Here is a 13,923-nt window from a genome sequence, read left to right on the forward strand (position 1 = left end):
CCGGCCCGTATGAACAGTAACGGGCCGGGCCAAAGCCCGGCCCGTCATGGGCTGGGCCGGGCGGCCCGCGGGCCGCCCGGCCCTTTTGACACCTCTACCCCTAATTTGTTTCGTGAGAGACAAAAAGTAGAGCTATCCTCGCCTGCCCGTCGCAGTCTACCACAAAAAACATGATTCTTCTAATATAAATGAAATTTTTATTTGAACAAATAGAATTTTTATAAATTAATAATTATTTATTTGAATATATTTTGTACGTAGAGGTGATGATGGGAGAAACAAGCTCTAGAGAAGCAGGGATCAATCTGAGCCATTACTTCCCATTGTACCAAGCGGTGCAAGAGGGCGACTGGGAGCGTGTGAAGAAATTCCTAGAAGAAGAACCCGATGCAATCAAGGCCCGAATCAATACGTCCTTACAAACGCCACTACTGGTAGCGGTGAAGTCCCCGCACAGGAACAAAGTTGTGAAGGGGCTCTTGGAGAGGATGTCGGAAGAGGATCTGGAGCAGTTTCAACACGGGACAGACGAGTCTTACACAAGGCAGTGGCTGCTGGGAATATAGAGGCAGCCAAGATGTTGGTGAACAAGAACCCTCGCTTGCCTTACATCTGTGGTGGTTCCGGCGTTGTACCTCTACGTATAGCTGCTCTTACGGCCAATAGAGAGATGGTATCTTACTTATTGAGTGTCACCAAAGAAGACACTGATCCTACGCCCTTCATCAATGAATTAGGCGTCAAGCTCATCGACTCACTAATTATCGGTGGACTTTATGGTATGTCTTTTTTCTTTGTTCCTCTCCATTCACTCCTACACACAAGTATCAGTTATTTGTGGCCCACATGGGCAGCCCAGTTGGTCAAGAAGGGGGGCACAGAGTGCCTTCCGTGGTGAATCTTGGACCAAGACCAAGACCAAGGATCGAGTCTCGCAAGCGGTAGTGTGGGATATCTCTCTTCAAAGTGAGGGGAGCTCCTTGTGCGTGGTGAGTCCGGGTCTAACCACTGCGTCCGGCTGGGTCACCATGATTAACCTCCTCCCACGTTCTGTTGGGCCGGGTGTGAAAAACGCTCAGGATGAGCGATTTCACCTTTTGGACCAAGTATCAGTTATTTGTGGACAAAAGCTTTCGGAGAAAATAAAAGTTATCATCCCTAGGTTTATCCTAATTGCAAGTCCTTCTTACATTTTAATAATGGCAATGACCTCATTAACTATTATAAAAGAGTAAAATGGTCTATTTGCTTTGTTTCTCTCTCATCTCTCTTACGATTTGAGAAAAAAACTAAAAAAAGAAAAAATCGATGATACTTGACCATTGCTGGCCACCCACCAATGATTGCATTACAATATTTATCAATGATTAACTAACAATAAAAAATGAAACTAAATAAACATAAATGAAAAATAGACACCTAGATCTAAGTTCTCTAAGTTCCTTGAAACTCAAATCTCGATATCTTTGTTCTTTTATGGACAAACCAATGTTCGATTCCCTCTAAGTTAGAACCCTTACACACACACACACACACACACACACACACACACACACACACACACATATATATATATAGAAAGAGAAAGAGAGATGGATAAATAGATATAGGTAAAAGAGAGAGACGTGATAAGAAAGAAACTGCATCTGTTGTTGGTTGGTGGTCGTAGGGATTCCAAATTTCTTTCCCATCGCATGAAACATTGTTGATGGGGTGAAGAAGTTCCATCCTCTATGAATGATGACATGATACCAAATTTCATCTTTATTACCAATGGATAATCATTTGAAGACCATTGGTGATAAAAGAAAGAAATAGATACGTGAGAGAGGAAAGAAAAAAACAAAAAAAGAGAGATGAGAAAGAAAATGAGAGAAAATATCTTAAAATATAGGAGCTAAATGGTCATTTTACTTTATTTGTTAAGTGTAAGAAGTTGTATATTATTTTTGAAAATATAGGGATGATTGGTCTCTTTTCTCCAAATTTCAAGGGTGCCTTATGAAATGGACTTTAAAGCAATGATTGACTGTACCTTGTTAGATTAGGCAATGGTTGAACTTAAATAAGATTCACCAATATAGGTAAACTTGAGACCTTGGTTTAGTCATTGGTGTTGCTCAACAATGGAGAGAGAGAGAGAAGAGTTTGGAAAGACATAATAAAATAGTCATTTTACCTTTTTAGAATTTTAAAAATAGAAGGACCTCAAGTGCAAAGTGTAATTTAAATTACAAGTGCAAAGTGTAAAGTGTAATTTATATTATTTAAATTACAAGTGGTAATTAATTAATGCAAATTTTGATAATTAAGTCTAAGTGATGGTTGGAAATTGGAATTGTTGTTACAGACATTGCTTTAATGTTGATTCGGAGACATTCGGAGTTAGCTGCCATCGATTCGCGTCTTCTCAACAGAATGGCGCTCAAGTTATCTGCTTTCCCAAGCGGACTAGCCCTCAACTTCTGCCAGTGCTTCATCTACTCCTGTTAGTCTCGTAATTCCTTCCATCACTCTTTTCGTACTTAGTAATTAAAACAAATAAATAAATACAATAACAACAACATAAATGCTAACACATGATGATCAACAATGATGCTAGGAATATTATGGACAAGGTGGTAAAGTTGGTACTTCATGCATGCTAGGAAGCAATTTTTCATTTCCACCTTAATTCAAATCATAATCTGTAATACGTCAGGGTGGGGTTTATTTGTATTCTCATGGTTATACATTTTTTTTTTTCTTTTTTGCTTATTATGTTCTTCTGCCATTTTTACATTTAGATGTTCCTACCAAGTTGGAGAACTCAGAGAAGTTAGAGAAGCAACAATGTGGAGGAGACATAGAAAGTCCTGCCCAGTACTCTACTCCCGGTTCGTCAAGTTGTCACTTAAGAATTTTAATTTTCGTTTCATGGGAGAATAATATATTTTTATATAATTTATTTATGAATTAAATTACTTTTTAGTCTGAACTGTACTTGTTTTCTGTAATTCGAGTAATGAAATTATTCAAAATCTCATATTGGTGTGTAGGGATTTAAAAACTCTCATCTAATGTACGCATCCAAAAATATACATAATGAAGTTTGGATAGCAAAATGCAATAATCATTTAAAGGAATTGAACAATTCATTATTAAAGTTACCTCTTGAATAATCCAAATTTGATTTAAGTGAAACTTTACAAGATGACCTTATCCTCCTCAAGTTAGTTGGTCCACACCAATCTAACTTCTAAAACCCCTTGAAGTCCCCTTTTGTGTTAGCTGCAAAGCTACGTCTAGGCTTGTAGTTCTCCTAATTAGTTTCAAAAACCAAAACTCATCTCTTAAGCAATTTGAGAAAAAAAAAAAAAAAAATAAGCAAGAGAAGAAGAAACCAAGATGAAGGAAGAGCAATCTGTAATTCAAGAATATTTCCAACCTCTTTCTTTTGTCTTCTTTAATCTCTTAATTTATATGCTAGAGTGGACAGATAAGTGGTGGATTATGGTATAATCCACTACAAAACCATGTAGCCTGAGCAATTGACAAGTGACATAGGAGTTAGTAGACATTCCACTAACTCTTGAACCTTTCACGCACAATCTGCCAAAAAGAACCATTGACAAATTTTAACATCTGAAAAATTATTGATAATTTATGAAATAAGTTGACAATTTGGTATTTGTTACTGAAGGTTCTTACTTAGTGCATACAAATTTGGCATTAACTCTTGATCACAATTAGGTACTCTCCATTAATTCTTAATGGCATCGAAAATACAATATAAGCCCCACAATTGTTATTTCGGTCGCTTTGCTTTTAGGTGTGTGACTTTTTAGGTTCACCACGAAATAGCAATAAAGAAACATTAAACTCTTTTGGTGTCAATTGAACTCGTCAATCTATTTTGAGAATCTCTCCATCTTTTCAAAATACCTTAACAATCTCGAGTGACGTCTAACAATTAATATATCAAGATAATCTAAAAAACAATAAATTTAATTCAAAGTGAACCTATTTAATTGACAATTATTATGCAATTCAATAATTCCATTACTAATGTCTCGATCAAGTGAGAGCTATGGACTAATCCAACTCACTAACTTAGTACTACCTTTCCAATAATCCGTGCATTGGCCAAAAACTTCTCTTATCACATACCAACATAAGATCACTTAAGACATTCACCTCACATGAAAGGTAATAGATCTTATTTGGTAAGCACCTGCTTCCATATATCTATCAAATGAGACTACACAGTGAACATTATCACCTTGCAATTGGATGAATATGCATCACGAGCAAATCCCACACACCAATATATAAGACAATCGTGTTACTTCAAATTAAAGGATAGTTACACAATCGCAACTGATAATAAATTATTAATTCTTTTAAGCATTTGATTTTTTTTCAGCGTCACATTCGGTGTAGGGGTGTGCAAGCAGTTGGTTCAGTTATCGAATCGATTGAAATCCACTAACTAAATTAATCAAACAGGGAGAAAAAATTGAACCGAACCGACTAATTAACCCAAATAACTAAACTAACCGATAACCAAAAAAAATGATAGTAAACTATATAAACTGAACCAAAAATTGAAAACTAAACTAACTAACTGATTGACAAAACAAAAAACCAAAAACTGAATATTAATTGATAGAGAAGGTTCTACAAAGAGAAAAAAAACCGCACCAACTGTATCAAACAAACATTAGCACACCCCTAAAATTGGCAACAGAAACAAAAAGAGACATAACTGTTAACGCAAATTATGGGATTGTAATCTTGATCAAGACAACTGATGAAGACTTATTTAGGTAGGTATCTTCCTAATTAAGGAAGTTTATTATTTGCCTTGTATGCCATATGATTAGTTGCTAGAATTAAGCTAATTATTTGTATATAATGACGTTCAGACAGTGAATTTCTTAAGTGGAAATCAGAACAGAAATTCCTTCATTCTTACATCTTTTCATGGTATCAGAGCAGTAATTTTCTCATTTTCTCATTCTTTTCATAATTTTTAGTCATGACGACACCCTCTCAAATGTCTACCACCATTCCTGCAACATCCTCTTCATCCACCACCAATTCTTAATTTGTCAACTCCTTCCTCCACCATCCCAGTAACTGTTCTCGATCCGTCTGACCCTCTTCTACTCCATGCCTCTGATCACCCAAACATGCTTCTTGTCCCAAAGGAGTAAGCTAAATGTACGAAATTCAGTACAGTTTTCATAGCTTTCATTTAATTGAATCTCTTATTGAATTAAACATTAGAGTGGCTTTATCTTGGCCGAGTTCTGGAGTAGTTTTTTTTCTCTTGTTTTATGTCTATGCAAGCAATTCTAATCCATTTCAGCAACATATATGGCCAGAGTTTCTATTAAATAATATAAATTCAATTAGCTATCGATATTTGTGTCATCACTAATAATCGCAGGGGTTTCGCTGCATAGAACCTCTGTGCTATAGGGTTTGATAGAATGGGGTGGCAGAGCTAGTTGCAATTCCATGGACGTTGGAGTCCCTCTCCTTCACTCCTGTCAATGACGGTTCGATGAGGGTTCAGTTGTAGAACCCTCGATGGCAGGTGGTAGCTGGGTGGCTGGCTAGCAACGCTGACCAACCGCCACCAGTTTATTTTATATATATATTAAAATCATTATTTGTATGTATATTTGGTAATGAAAAAATTTTTTGGAAAATATAAATCTATTATAATAAATTATATTTTTTGAAAATGTTTTTGTATATATGTGCATGTCGTAGTCCGTTGGGTAGATTTTGATGACAGTTCCCTGACTTTAATATGTTTATTTTTCCTGTACAGTAAAGCTGAGAATGAGATTGCAGGCAATGGTATGGAAAGTTGCTGAAATATTTGGTAATAATCCGCATGAAGATAAGAAAATCTTTAAGATTTTGTTTGGATTTTGGAATTTAGAAATTTAAATTCTAAATTCACATATTTGGATTTGGGTTCGAACTATATAATTTCTTTCTAGACTCATAATATTAATGCATCAAATTTGATCATTGTAAGTACCACAAATCAAGCATGTTCGAGAGAAGAAACAAGAAAATCAGTACGCTGTTGAGCTTGTCAAGTTTCTTTGCACGGAAGTGGGGAAGCTGGATCACTTGAAAGCTAAAGACATGCTTAAGGTGCCACTATCCACGGCAGCGTGCGTGGGTATTCGAGAAGTCGTCGAAGAAATTCTGCACAAGATTCCAGGTTCAACTCGTCTAAGATTAGATGGCAAATCTGTCTTCCATCTGGCAGTTTTGAACCGTCGCGAGCAAGTCTTCAACCTCATCTACCAGTATGTGGGATCAACATTTACAAAATTATCGCAGTCGGATATAATGGGAAACAATGGCCTCCACATGGCTGGATATTTGTATCCTCAACAGCTGCTCAACCTGCGTTCTGGTGCTGCTGGTGCAGCCTTACAAATGCAACTCGAATTACAATGGTTTAAGGTACTTCTTCTCCTCAGTTGCAAAAATGTGTTTTCTATAATTGGATCAAACAAATAACATGCAAATCAAGCAAAAGGACAAAATAATCTAAATCGTATTCACAATATATCACAAAGAGAGATATATAACTTATTAATCAATAAATGACATATATAACTGAATCTTGTCAACTTAGGGGTGTTAATTACACAATATGATTATGCTGACTGTGAGGTCTTTAATTTTGATCTAATCCCAAAATCACTGGATCTTGTACAGGAGGTGGAAAAATTTGTTCTACCACAAGCCAAAGAAGATAGAAATTATCTCGGACAAACACCAGAAGAGGCCTTCACCGAGACACACAAGATCTTGGTGAAAGAAGGAGAGCAGTGGATGAAAGATGCCGCCAATTCATGCACAATTGTAGCTGCGCTTGTGGCCACCGTCGCCTTTGCAGCTGCCATCACTGTGCCAGGTGGAAACAACGGTGTCACTGGGCTTCCACTTTTCTCCAAAGAAACAGCCTTTGCAATCTTTGCCATCGCTGATGCCCTTGCTCTTTTCTCCTCCACTTCCTCCTTGTTAATGTTCTTGTCTATTCTCACTTCTCGTTATGCCGAAGAGGATTTTCTACATGCATTGCCCAATAGACTAATCATCGGCCTTATAACCCTCTTCCTCTCCATATTATCCATGATGGCAGCCTTTGTCTCCACTCTTTATCTTGTTTTTGCAGCTAAAGACACGTGGATTCTCATTCCTGTAGTCGTATTGGCCTGTCTACCTGTTACTTTGTTTGTATCATTGCAATTTCCCCTTCTCATTGATATGATCAAATCCACGTATGGTCCAGGAATTTTTGGTAAGCAAAGCAACCGTTTCATCACATAGACAAAGTTGAAGGCTTTATAAAGTATTAATGTGTGTAACTAGTTGTCGAATAATAATTAAACTTGGTGTATGTTGAACCCTTTTTTAAGTATTGGGGTACTTTCAAATGTTTGGTCTTGGTAAAATATATTGGGGTTGTACTCTTATTGTCAATGGAGTGCTCAATAAATCTTATAAAGTTTTCTTAATGCCTCTGATTTTTGTAGAGGTGATTTTTGTAGAGGTAATACCCCATGTTGCAAAGTGTCAAGTAAGTTCAAGAAACTGAAAATCAATTTGAGAATTTAGTTAACTAATTGCCGAATCAATAGGAGGGAGTACACTAGACCTTAGATTTTTAAGGGAAATAGTATGGTAATGACGAGTAATACGAGTTATGAATTTAGGCATCAAAAGAAGTTATATCGAGAATAGTTTTCGGTACAACTATCTACCAGGTTGAGAAAATCGAATTATCGTAAGGGATGTAATACTCGAGATTTTAAGATTCAAATACTTGAGGAAATAGGATGTTTTAAGGGATTGTAGATGTTTGGAGATAAAAGTTTAATTTCTGAGCCAGGGGCAAAATCGTAATTTATGAGGTTCGGGTAAAAGTGTAATTTATCTAAAAATTAGGGGCATTAGCGTAATTAATCCATTTTTCAGGGACTAAAATGCAAATAAAAATTAGCCTAGGGACTATGTTGAAAAGGGTCTAAGTGTAATTACCCAAAAGTTCGGGCCAAAGTGTAATTCTTAAAACCTTTTTACTAGGGGCATTTGAGAGATTCAGGAAAAGCCTCATAATGACTTTAGAGATAAGGATGAAGTCTCATGATGACGTTAGAAATAAGATGAAGGCTCATGATGAATTTAAGGATGAGATTTGGTAAGATTTGGATAAGATTTTATTTGATTTGATATGATTTGATTTGGATAAAGATTTGATTTGAATAAGATTTGATTCGGATATCAATGATTATATAAAATCTTAGAAGATTTAGAATGATTGCAGAATATCTTAGAAGATTTAGAATGATTGTAAAATATCTTAGAAGATTTGATAATAATTATATAATATCTTGGAAGATTTACAATGATTGCAGAAGATCTTTAGAAGATTTGGAATGATTGCAGAATATCTTAAAAGATTTGGTAATGAATATATAATATCTTGGAAGATTTACAATGATTGCAGAAGATATTTAGAAGATTTAGAATGATTGTAAAAGATTTTTGGAAGATTTAAAATGATTGCAGAATATATGTTTCTTGGTGGCTAAGTTTCCAAAACCTATAAATAGGGGTTCATAGCCAAAGGTTTCTCATTCGAAAATTGTGAGAAGTTCGTGCCAGACAAGAGTGCTTCGGCTTTAGTGGATAGAGGGCTTTTTAAGCATACGCGAAGCATCACACGCGCAAAGTACTTGGGCAGCGCGTGATGACGTGTAAGGAGGTGGTTTGTTTAAAAGACTTGAGAAGTTGCACAAAAGTTGAGGTTTGACACAAGATTTGAGGTGTTCTGAGTTTCGTTTAATGTGAGTGTTCGCCCCCAAAACTTGATTTATTGTACTTGCTCTATCTGAACATGCGTGTGATTTCATGCAAAATGGTTTTGTGTATTGAAATGGTAACCGGTGACGGTTGGTTTTTATGAGGGAGGTTCGTCCCTAAACGTTTTGAACTTGTGCATTGCATTTTATAAAATGTTGTTTATATGATACATTGAATTGTGAAATGTGGCATTGTCTTGAGTTTTGTGTGTACGTATGGAATGTCAGCCTCGGATGTTGTGTGGATAGTGTAGCCATAATTCTCCAAGGGTGTGACAAAATAATAGGGGTATCTGATGCTGGTGTGCATGTTAGGATAGCCGCCTTGGTTTCCGTGCCAGACCGTTTGGTCAGGAAAGTTGCACTAGGACGACTATGTGGTTCATACAGTGTTGTTCATGTGGGATGTCAGCCTAGGATGTTGTCTGGATAGTGTAGCAGTAATTCTCCAAGGGCGTGAAGGAATAATAGGGGTATTTGATGCTGGTGAGCATGTCAGGATAGCCGCCTTGGTTTCCGTGCCAGACCGTTTGGCCAGGGAAGTTGCACTAGGATGACTAGGTGGTCCATGTGAAATTTTGGAGTTGGGATTGCATGGTGGTTCCTGGATGCTTAAGGTGGGAACGTAATCTGGTGAGATGCGTTGGCAAACCCATTTAAGCTAGAATCGCGTCGTGTTGTCGAGTCGGTATGGTGGCATAGCTTTTAGAGAGATTGCTCTTTTCCCGTGGTAGGGTTAAGCGTGTGGGATTCTCTTGGGCTAGGGCTTACTGGGTGTATTGGTTTATTTCATGTCTTGCATTCATTCATGAAAAATGTGATTTTGAACTCTCACTTAGATGATTTAGCATCTAATTTGTACTATGTCCCTAGAATATTCAAACGTTCCAGGTGAAAGCAGTGGTGCGAAAGGAAAGGGGATTACCGAGGAATGACGACGATTAGTGGATAGTTTACTTTATGTCATTTTCAGTTATGTTATTTATTTTGAAAACATCATGTAAACGTTGGCTCAGCTTTATATTATAAATAAAGTGGTTTCGGTTATGACTTGTTAAGGTTTTGATCTAGCTTCCGCATTTGTGTTGGTGAACCTGTCATAGTTATTGATGGTTCATAGTTGATATACTGAGAAGGTATAACAGGATCTTCGGGGAATGGTTTATGTTGAGTTTCTGTTGTTTGTTGGAAAAAAAAAAAAAATATCTCAGGAATCTTACGTTACGTAATGCCCTCCTGGGAATTGGGGTGTTACATCTACTATCCACCAAGCTGTCTTACAGGGCTTGCCAGCCCATCATTGATAAAATTTGGAATAGAATTTGTGGTTGGCGTAGTAGGTTGCTCTCCTTTGGGGGGGCGTCTGCAATTAGCTCAATCTGTTTTATCCACCATCTATGTGTATTAGGCGTCTGTTTTCATCCTCTTGAAAAGGCTAGTCTATAAGATTGAGCAGATTATTCGTAATTTCCTTTGGGGTGGCAATGAGGCGAACCCCCATAAGGCCAAGGTTACTTGGCGTGAGATTTACTGCCCAAAGGAGTAGGGGGGCCTGGGTTTTAAGCCTCTGTATGTTTGGAATCAAGCCTTGGTTTCCAAGATTATTTGGTGTTTGCTTGTAGGGGATAGGGAGTCCCTATGGGTGAAATGCATGCATACTTATAGGGTAAAAGGGGCGTGTGTTTTGCTTCATAAAGTTCCTTATGTATATGCCCGTGATACTGACAAAAACTACTATTATTAAGGAGGGCTCTAAGATCTTGTTTTGGGTGGAGGATTGGGGATGGTTGGTGCATGTTCCTTTGGCATGACCAATGACACCCTTTAGGTGTGCTCATTGATAACTTCTCTTGCCAGTTACCTCAGCAATTAGGCATTTCTATAATGGTTAAGGTCTTGGATTTTATTCAAGATGGTTCATGGATCTGGCCGGAGACTTCTTCATCTTCATCTTCAGACCTTATTCAGAATCATCTTCCTAACCTTCCTCATCTTCAGCGTTGTGATGAGCCATATTAGCTTCCAGCCTTGAACGGGGTTTTTTCGGTTAGGATCGCCTTCTAGGACTTTCAGGGTCAGTGTCCTTAGTTTTCTTGGTATCGACTAGTTTGGTCGTCTGTGAGTATTCTTGCCCATTCTTTAATTCTCTAGTTAGTGATTCAAGAATGCTCATCTACTCTTGACCATATTAACCTATTTTTGTCTTTTTCGAATAGATATTTTTTTTGCAGGATGGATGTTGAAAGACATAGCCACCTATTTTTTGAGTGCCCCTATACTTGTGAGGTGCTGTCTTTCTTTCGCAGATCGAAAGAATTTAGCTGGCCTTGGAATTAATGGAATATTGATGTGTGGTGGGCAGTTGCAAGATGGAGTGGCACGAGCCCTTGGCAGGTGGCTAATAGGTTGGTGTTTCATGCTTTAGTGTATTTCATCTGGAGGGAGTGTAACAACAGGTGCTTTCGAGATCAGCGGAGATCTGCTCCTCAATTGACTCGACAGATTCAGTTCACAGTGTGGGCTCCTTTGACGATTGTCCATTTTAAGTTGTCTCTTCAAAGTCATGTTTTTCGTCATGTTTGATGACTTTCGAGAAACCAAAATATTTCTCCCCATTGAGCAATCGCTTGTTTGCTTTTGAAGACTAGTTTTAGTTTTTGTTTTTAGATGCTGATTTCGTAGTTTTGTTCACTGATGTATATATCTTCAATCCTTTTTATTTTTTTATTTTTTTTTCTTAGCCCAAAGGGTGATGGTTGTTGTGCCTTAGCCCCTGCTTTGGTTTGGTGGTTTGGGGTTTGCCCTGATCTTGGTTTGTAACCGTTTTGGCTGTATTTTTATTTTATTTATTCTTATTTACACACACAAAAAAAAAAAAAAAACAAAATCCATAAAGTTATGGAGATGTGGAAATTGTACTCATGCTGATAGTTAGAAAGAATATTGACGACTAAATAGAACTCGATTTGCTCCGCTGTACTCATTTTGCACATGTCAAGTTAGAAGAATAACCTGTGATGCATGCTAGGTTACCACGCACGTGATTCCAGTGCCTTTTCCATTGTTGTGGGTCTTTCATTGAAATTTGTCCTCGGAATGCAATGGAGTTGGATTTTCTATAAGGGATACATATGGCATTCGTATTATGAACCATTTTCGACTAGATACGGGTCCTTGGGAATCTAACTCCAACAACTCTTTTTTGGTTGTTAACTCAACTTGGCTTATTTTGATTTCAATACTTAAAGAGTGTTCAAATTTCAATTAAGATCAGAAAATTAATCCAGTCTCAAACTGGTTAGACTTCAATTTAGTCCTTGTTCCACTTCCAGGCTTCAATTCGTTTTCAATTCGATACGAAATGCGTCTAATTTTGAAAACTAATTATAATTAATATAATAATAATATTATTTGTTAATAATATAGATATAATATATAATATATTATATTTAAATATGCAATGTAATATTTGCATACTTTTTAGAATTTTATATAGAAATATAGAAAAAAATGTTCATTAGTCTTAGTCTAGTTTAGTTTATAACTGATCTGGGCCAAATAAACACCCATGTCAATATGTGAATGTTAAATATTTTATATTTATATTTAATTAAAACTTTAAATATTGATGGAGGAAAAAAGAAAGCAGTTTTTATTATGAATAAATTTAAGCTAATTGACTTGGACTCCTTTTCTTAAACCATTGAGAAAACAGGTGGCAACAAACAACTTTATTCTCTCTCATCTTCATCCATTCACTATGTCTCCTAGGGTTGGCAATGGTTCGGTTCAGTTTTGATTTTTGTCAAAATTATAATCAAACCAAACTTAAATTCCTAAAATCAAAACCAAACCAAAACCCATTTGGTTTTAAAAATTTAAAACCATAACCAAACCATTCGATTTCGGTTCGGTTTCGGTTTAACCATGATTTTTTTAGTTTAATCCATACCAACAAATAAAGACAAATAACATTCATAAATTTTTTTGATAATTTCACAACAAATAAAGATAAATACTAATAAAGTTACCTTATTTTTGTATAAAGTTACAAAACTTCTTGGATATAAAATCACATCTCCAAACCTACAATTGTTAAGATCAATAAATTAATATTTGCATAATTAAATTATAATTTAAGCTAAAAAAATTTAGCTACGAAAGTTAATACTTTTATCAACAACATCAATATCTTCTTCATAAATTGATGCATATCCATCTGAAATGAATGAGCCAACTCCATCTAACAAAATTATAAATATAGAAAATAAATTAATATGAAAATGTTAAAGTCTTAACAATAAAAAATAACTAGTAAATGAAATAAATTCACATTTTTTCATTTCATTTGACAACCAACTTTGGGCATACATCAATGCTTCTATTGTCTTTGGATGAAGTCGATTACGATGAGGACTCACTAGTCTCCCACTAGAACTGAATGCCGACTTCGAAGCAACAGTAGATACAGGAATGGCTAATATATCTCTTGCAATAGTTTGTAAGGTAGGATACTTCACCCCATTCACTTTCCACCAAAGTAAAATATCAAACTGACCATTATCTACTATAACATCTTCATCCAAGTAAAGGTCCAATTCAGTTCTGAAACTAGTAACTTTAGTAGTTTTCCTCTTTTTAAGAAAAGATTGATATTCATCATCAAAACAAATGAAATTCTCTCTTGGAGTGACGTTCCCATCCAATGTACATTCTTGGTTATTCACATCATTCACTTTGTTCTTTTTAATGTGATATTCCTCCATCAAATCATAACAAAGGTACTTGATGCTGCTAATTTGTTCATCATAATCATAAGGATAGACCTTAGGAGAGTAAAAATCAAGAAAAGTCATCTTATACCTAGGATCTAACACTGCAGCAACACCCATCAACTTATGAATCACATTCCAATATGCATTAAACTTATCTGACATGCTTTTTGCCATTATACTAATCACTTCATTGGGAGACTTAACCCACTCATTCAATGTCAACTTGACCTTACAAATTATTGGAAAGTACATATTAGCAGTTG

General features: G+C 36.2%; 1 protein-coding gene across 1 annotated transcript; it reads left to right on the forward strand.

Annotated features, from left to right (window-relative positions):
- The first annotated feature begins 267 nt into the window (after positions 1-267).
- LOC127806660 (ankyrin repeat-containing protein ITN1-like) lies at positions 268-7,505 on the forward strand. The gene is made up of 6 exons (XM_052344078.1): positions 268-779; positions 2,351-2,488; positions 2,787-2,876; positions 5,825-5,878; positions 6,038-6,477; positions 6,736-7,505. Exons 1-6 carry the CDS (start codon positions 578-580, stop codon positions 7,348-7,350), a joined length of 1,539 nt encoding a protein of 512 aa, XP_052200038.1. The 5' UTR covers positions 268-577; the 3' UTR covers positions 7,351-7,505.
- The last annotated feature ends 6,418 nt before the right edge of the window (positions 7,506-13,923 follow it).

This window comes from Diospyros lotus, chromosome 7 (assembly GCF_014633365.1).
Source record: "Diospyros lotus cultivar Yz01 chromosome 7, ASM1463336v1, whole genome shotgun sequence".
Taxonomy (NCBI): Eukaryota; Viridiplantae; Streptophyta; class Magnoliopsida; order Ericales; family Ebenaceae; genus Diospyros; species Diospyros lotus.

Bases quoted from the DNA above. Each gene is read 5' to 3' on its own strand.
- LOC127806660 (XM_052344078.1), top strand. From the start codon at position 578: ATGTTGGTGAACAAGAACCCTCGCTTGCCTTACATCTGTGGTGGTTCC. The intron at 780-2,350 runs GTATGTCTTTTT...TTGTTGTTACAG, and splicing joins AATTATCGGTGGACTTTATG to ACATTGCTTTAATGTTGATT. The intron at 5,879-6,037 runs GTAATAATCCGC...GATCATTGTAAG, and splicing joins GAAAGTTGCTGAAATATTTG to TACCACAAATCAAGCATGTT.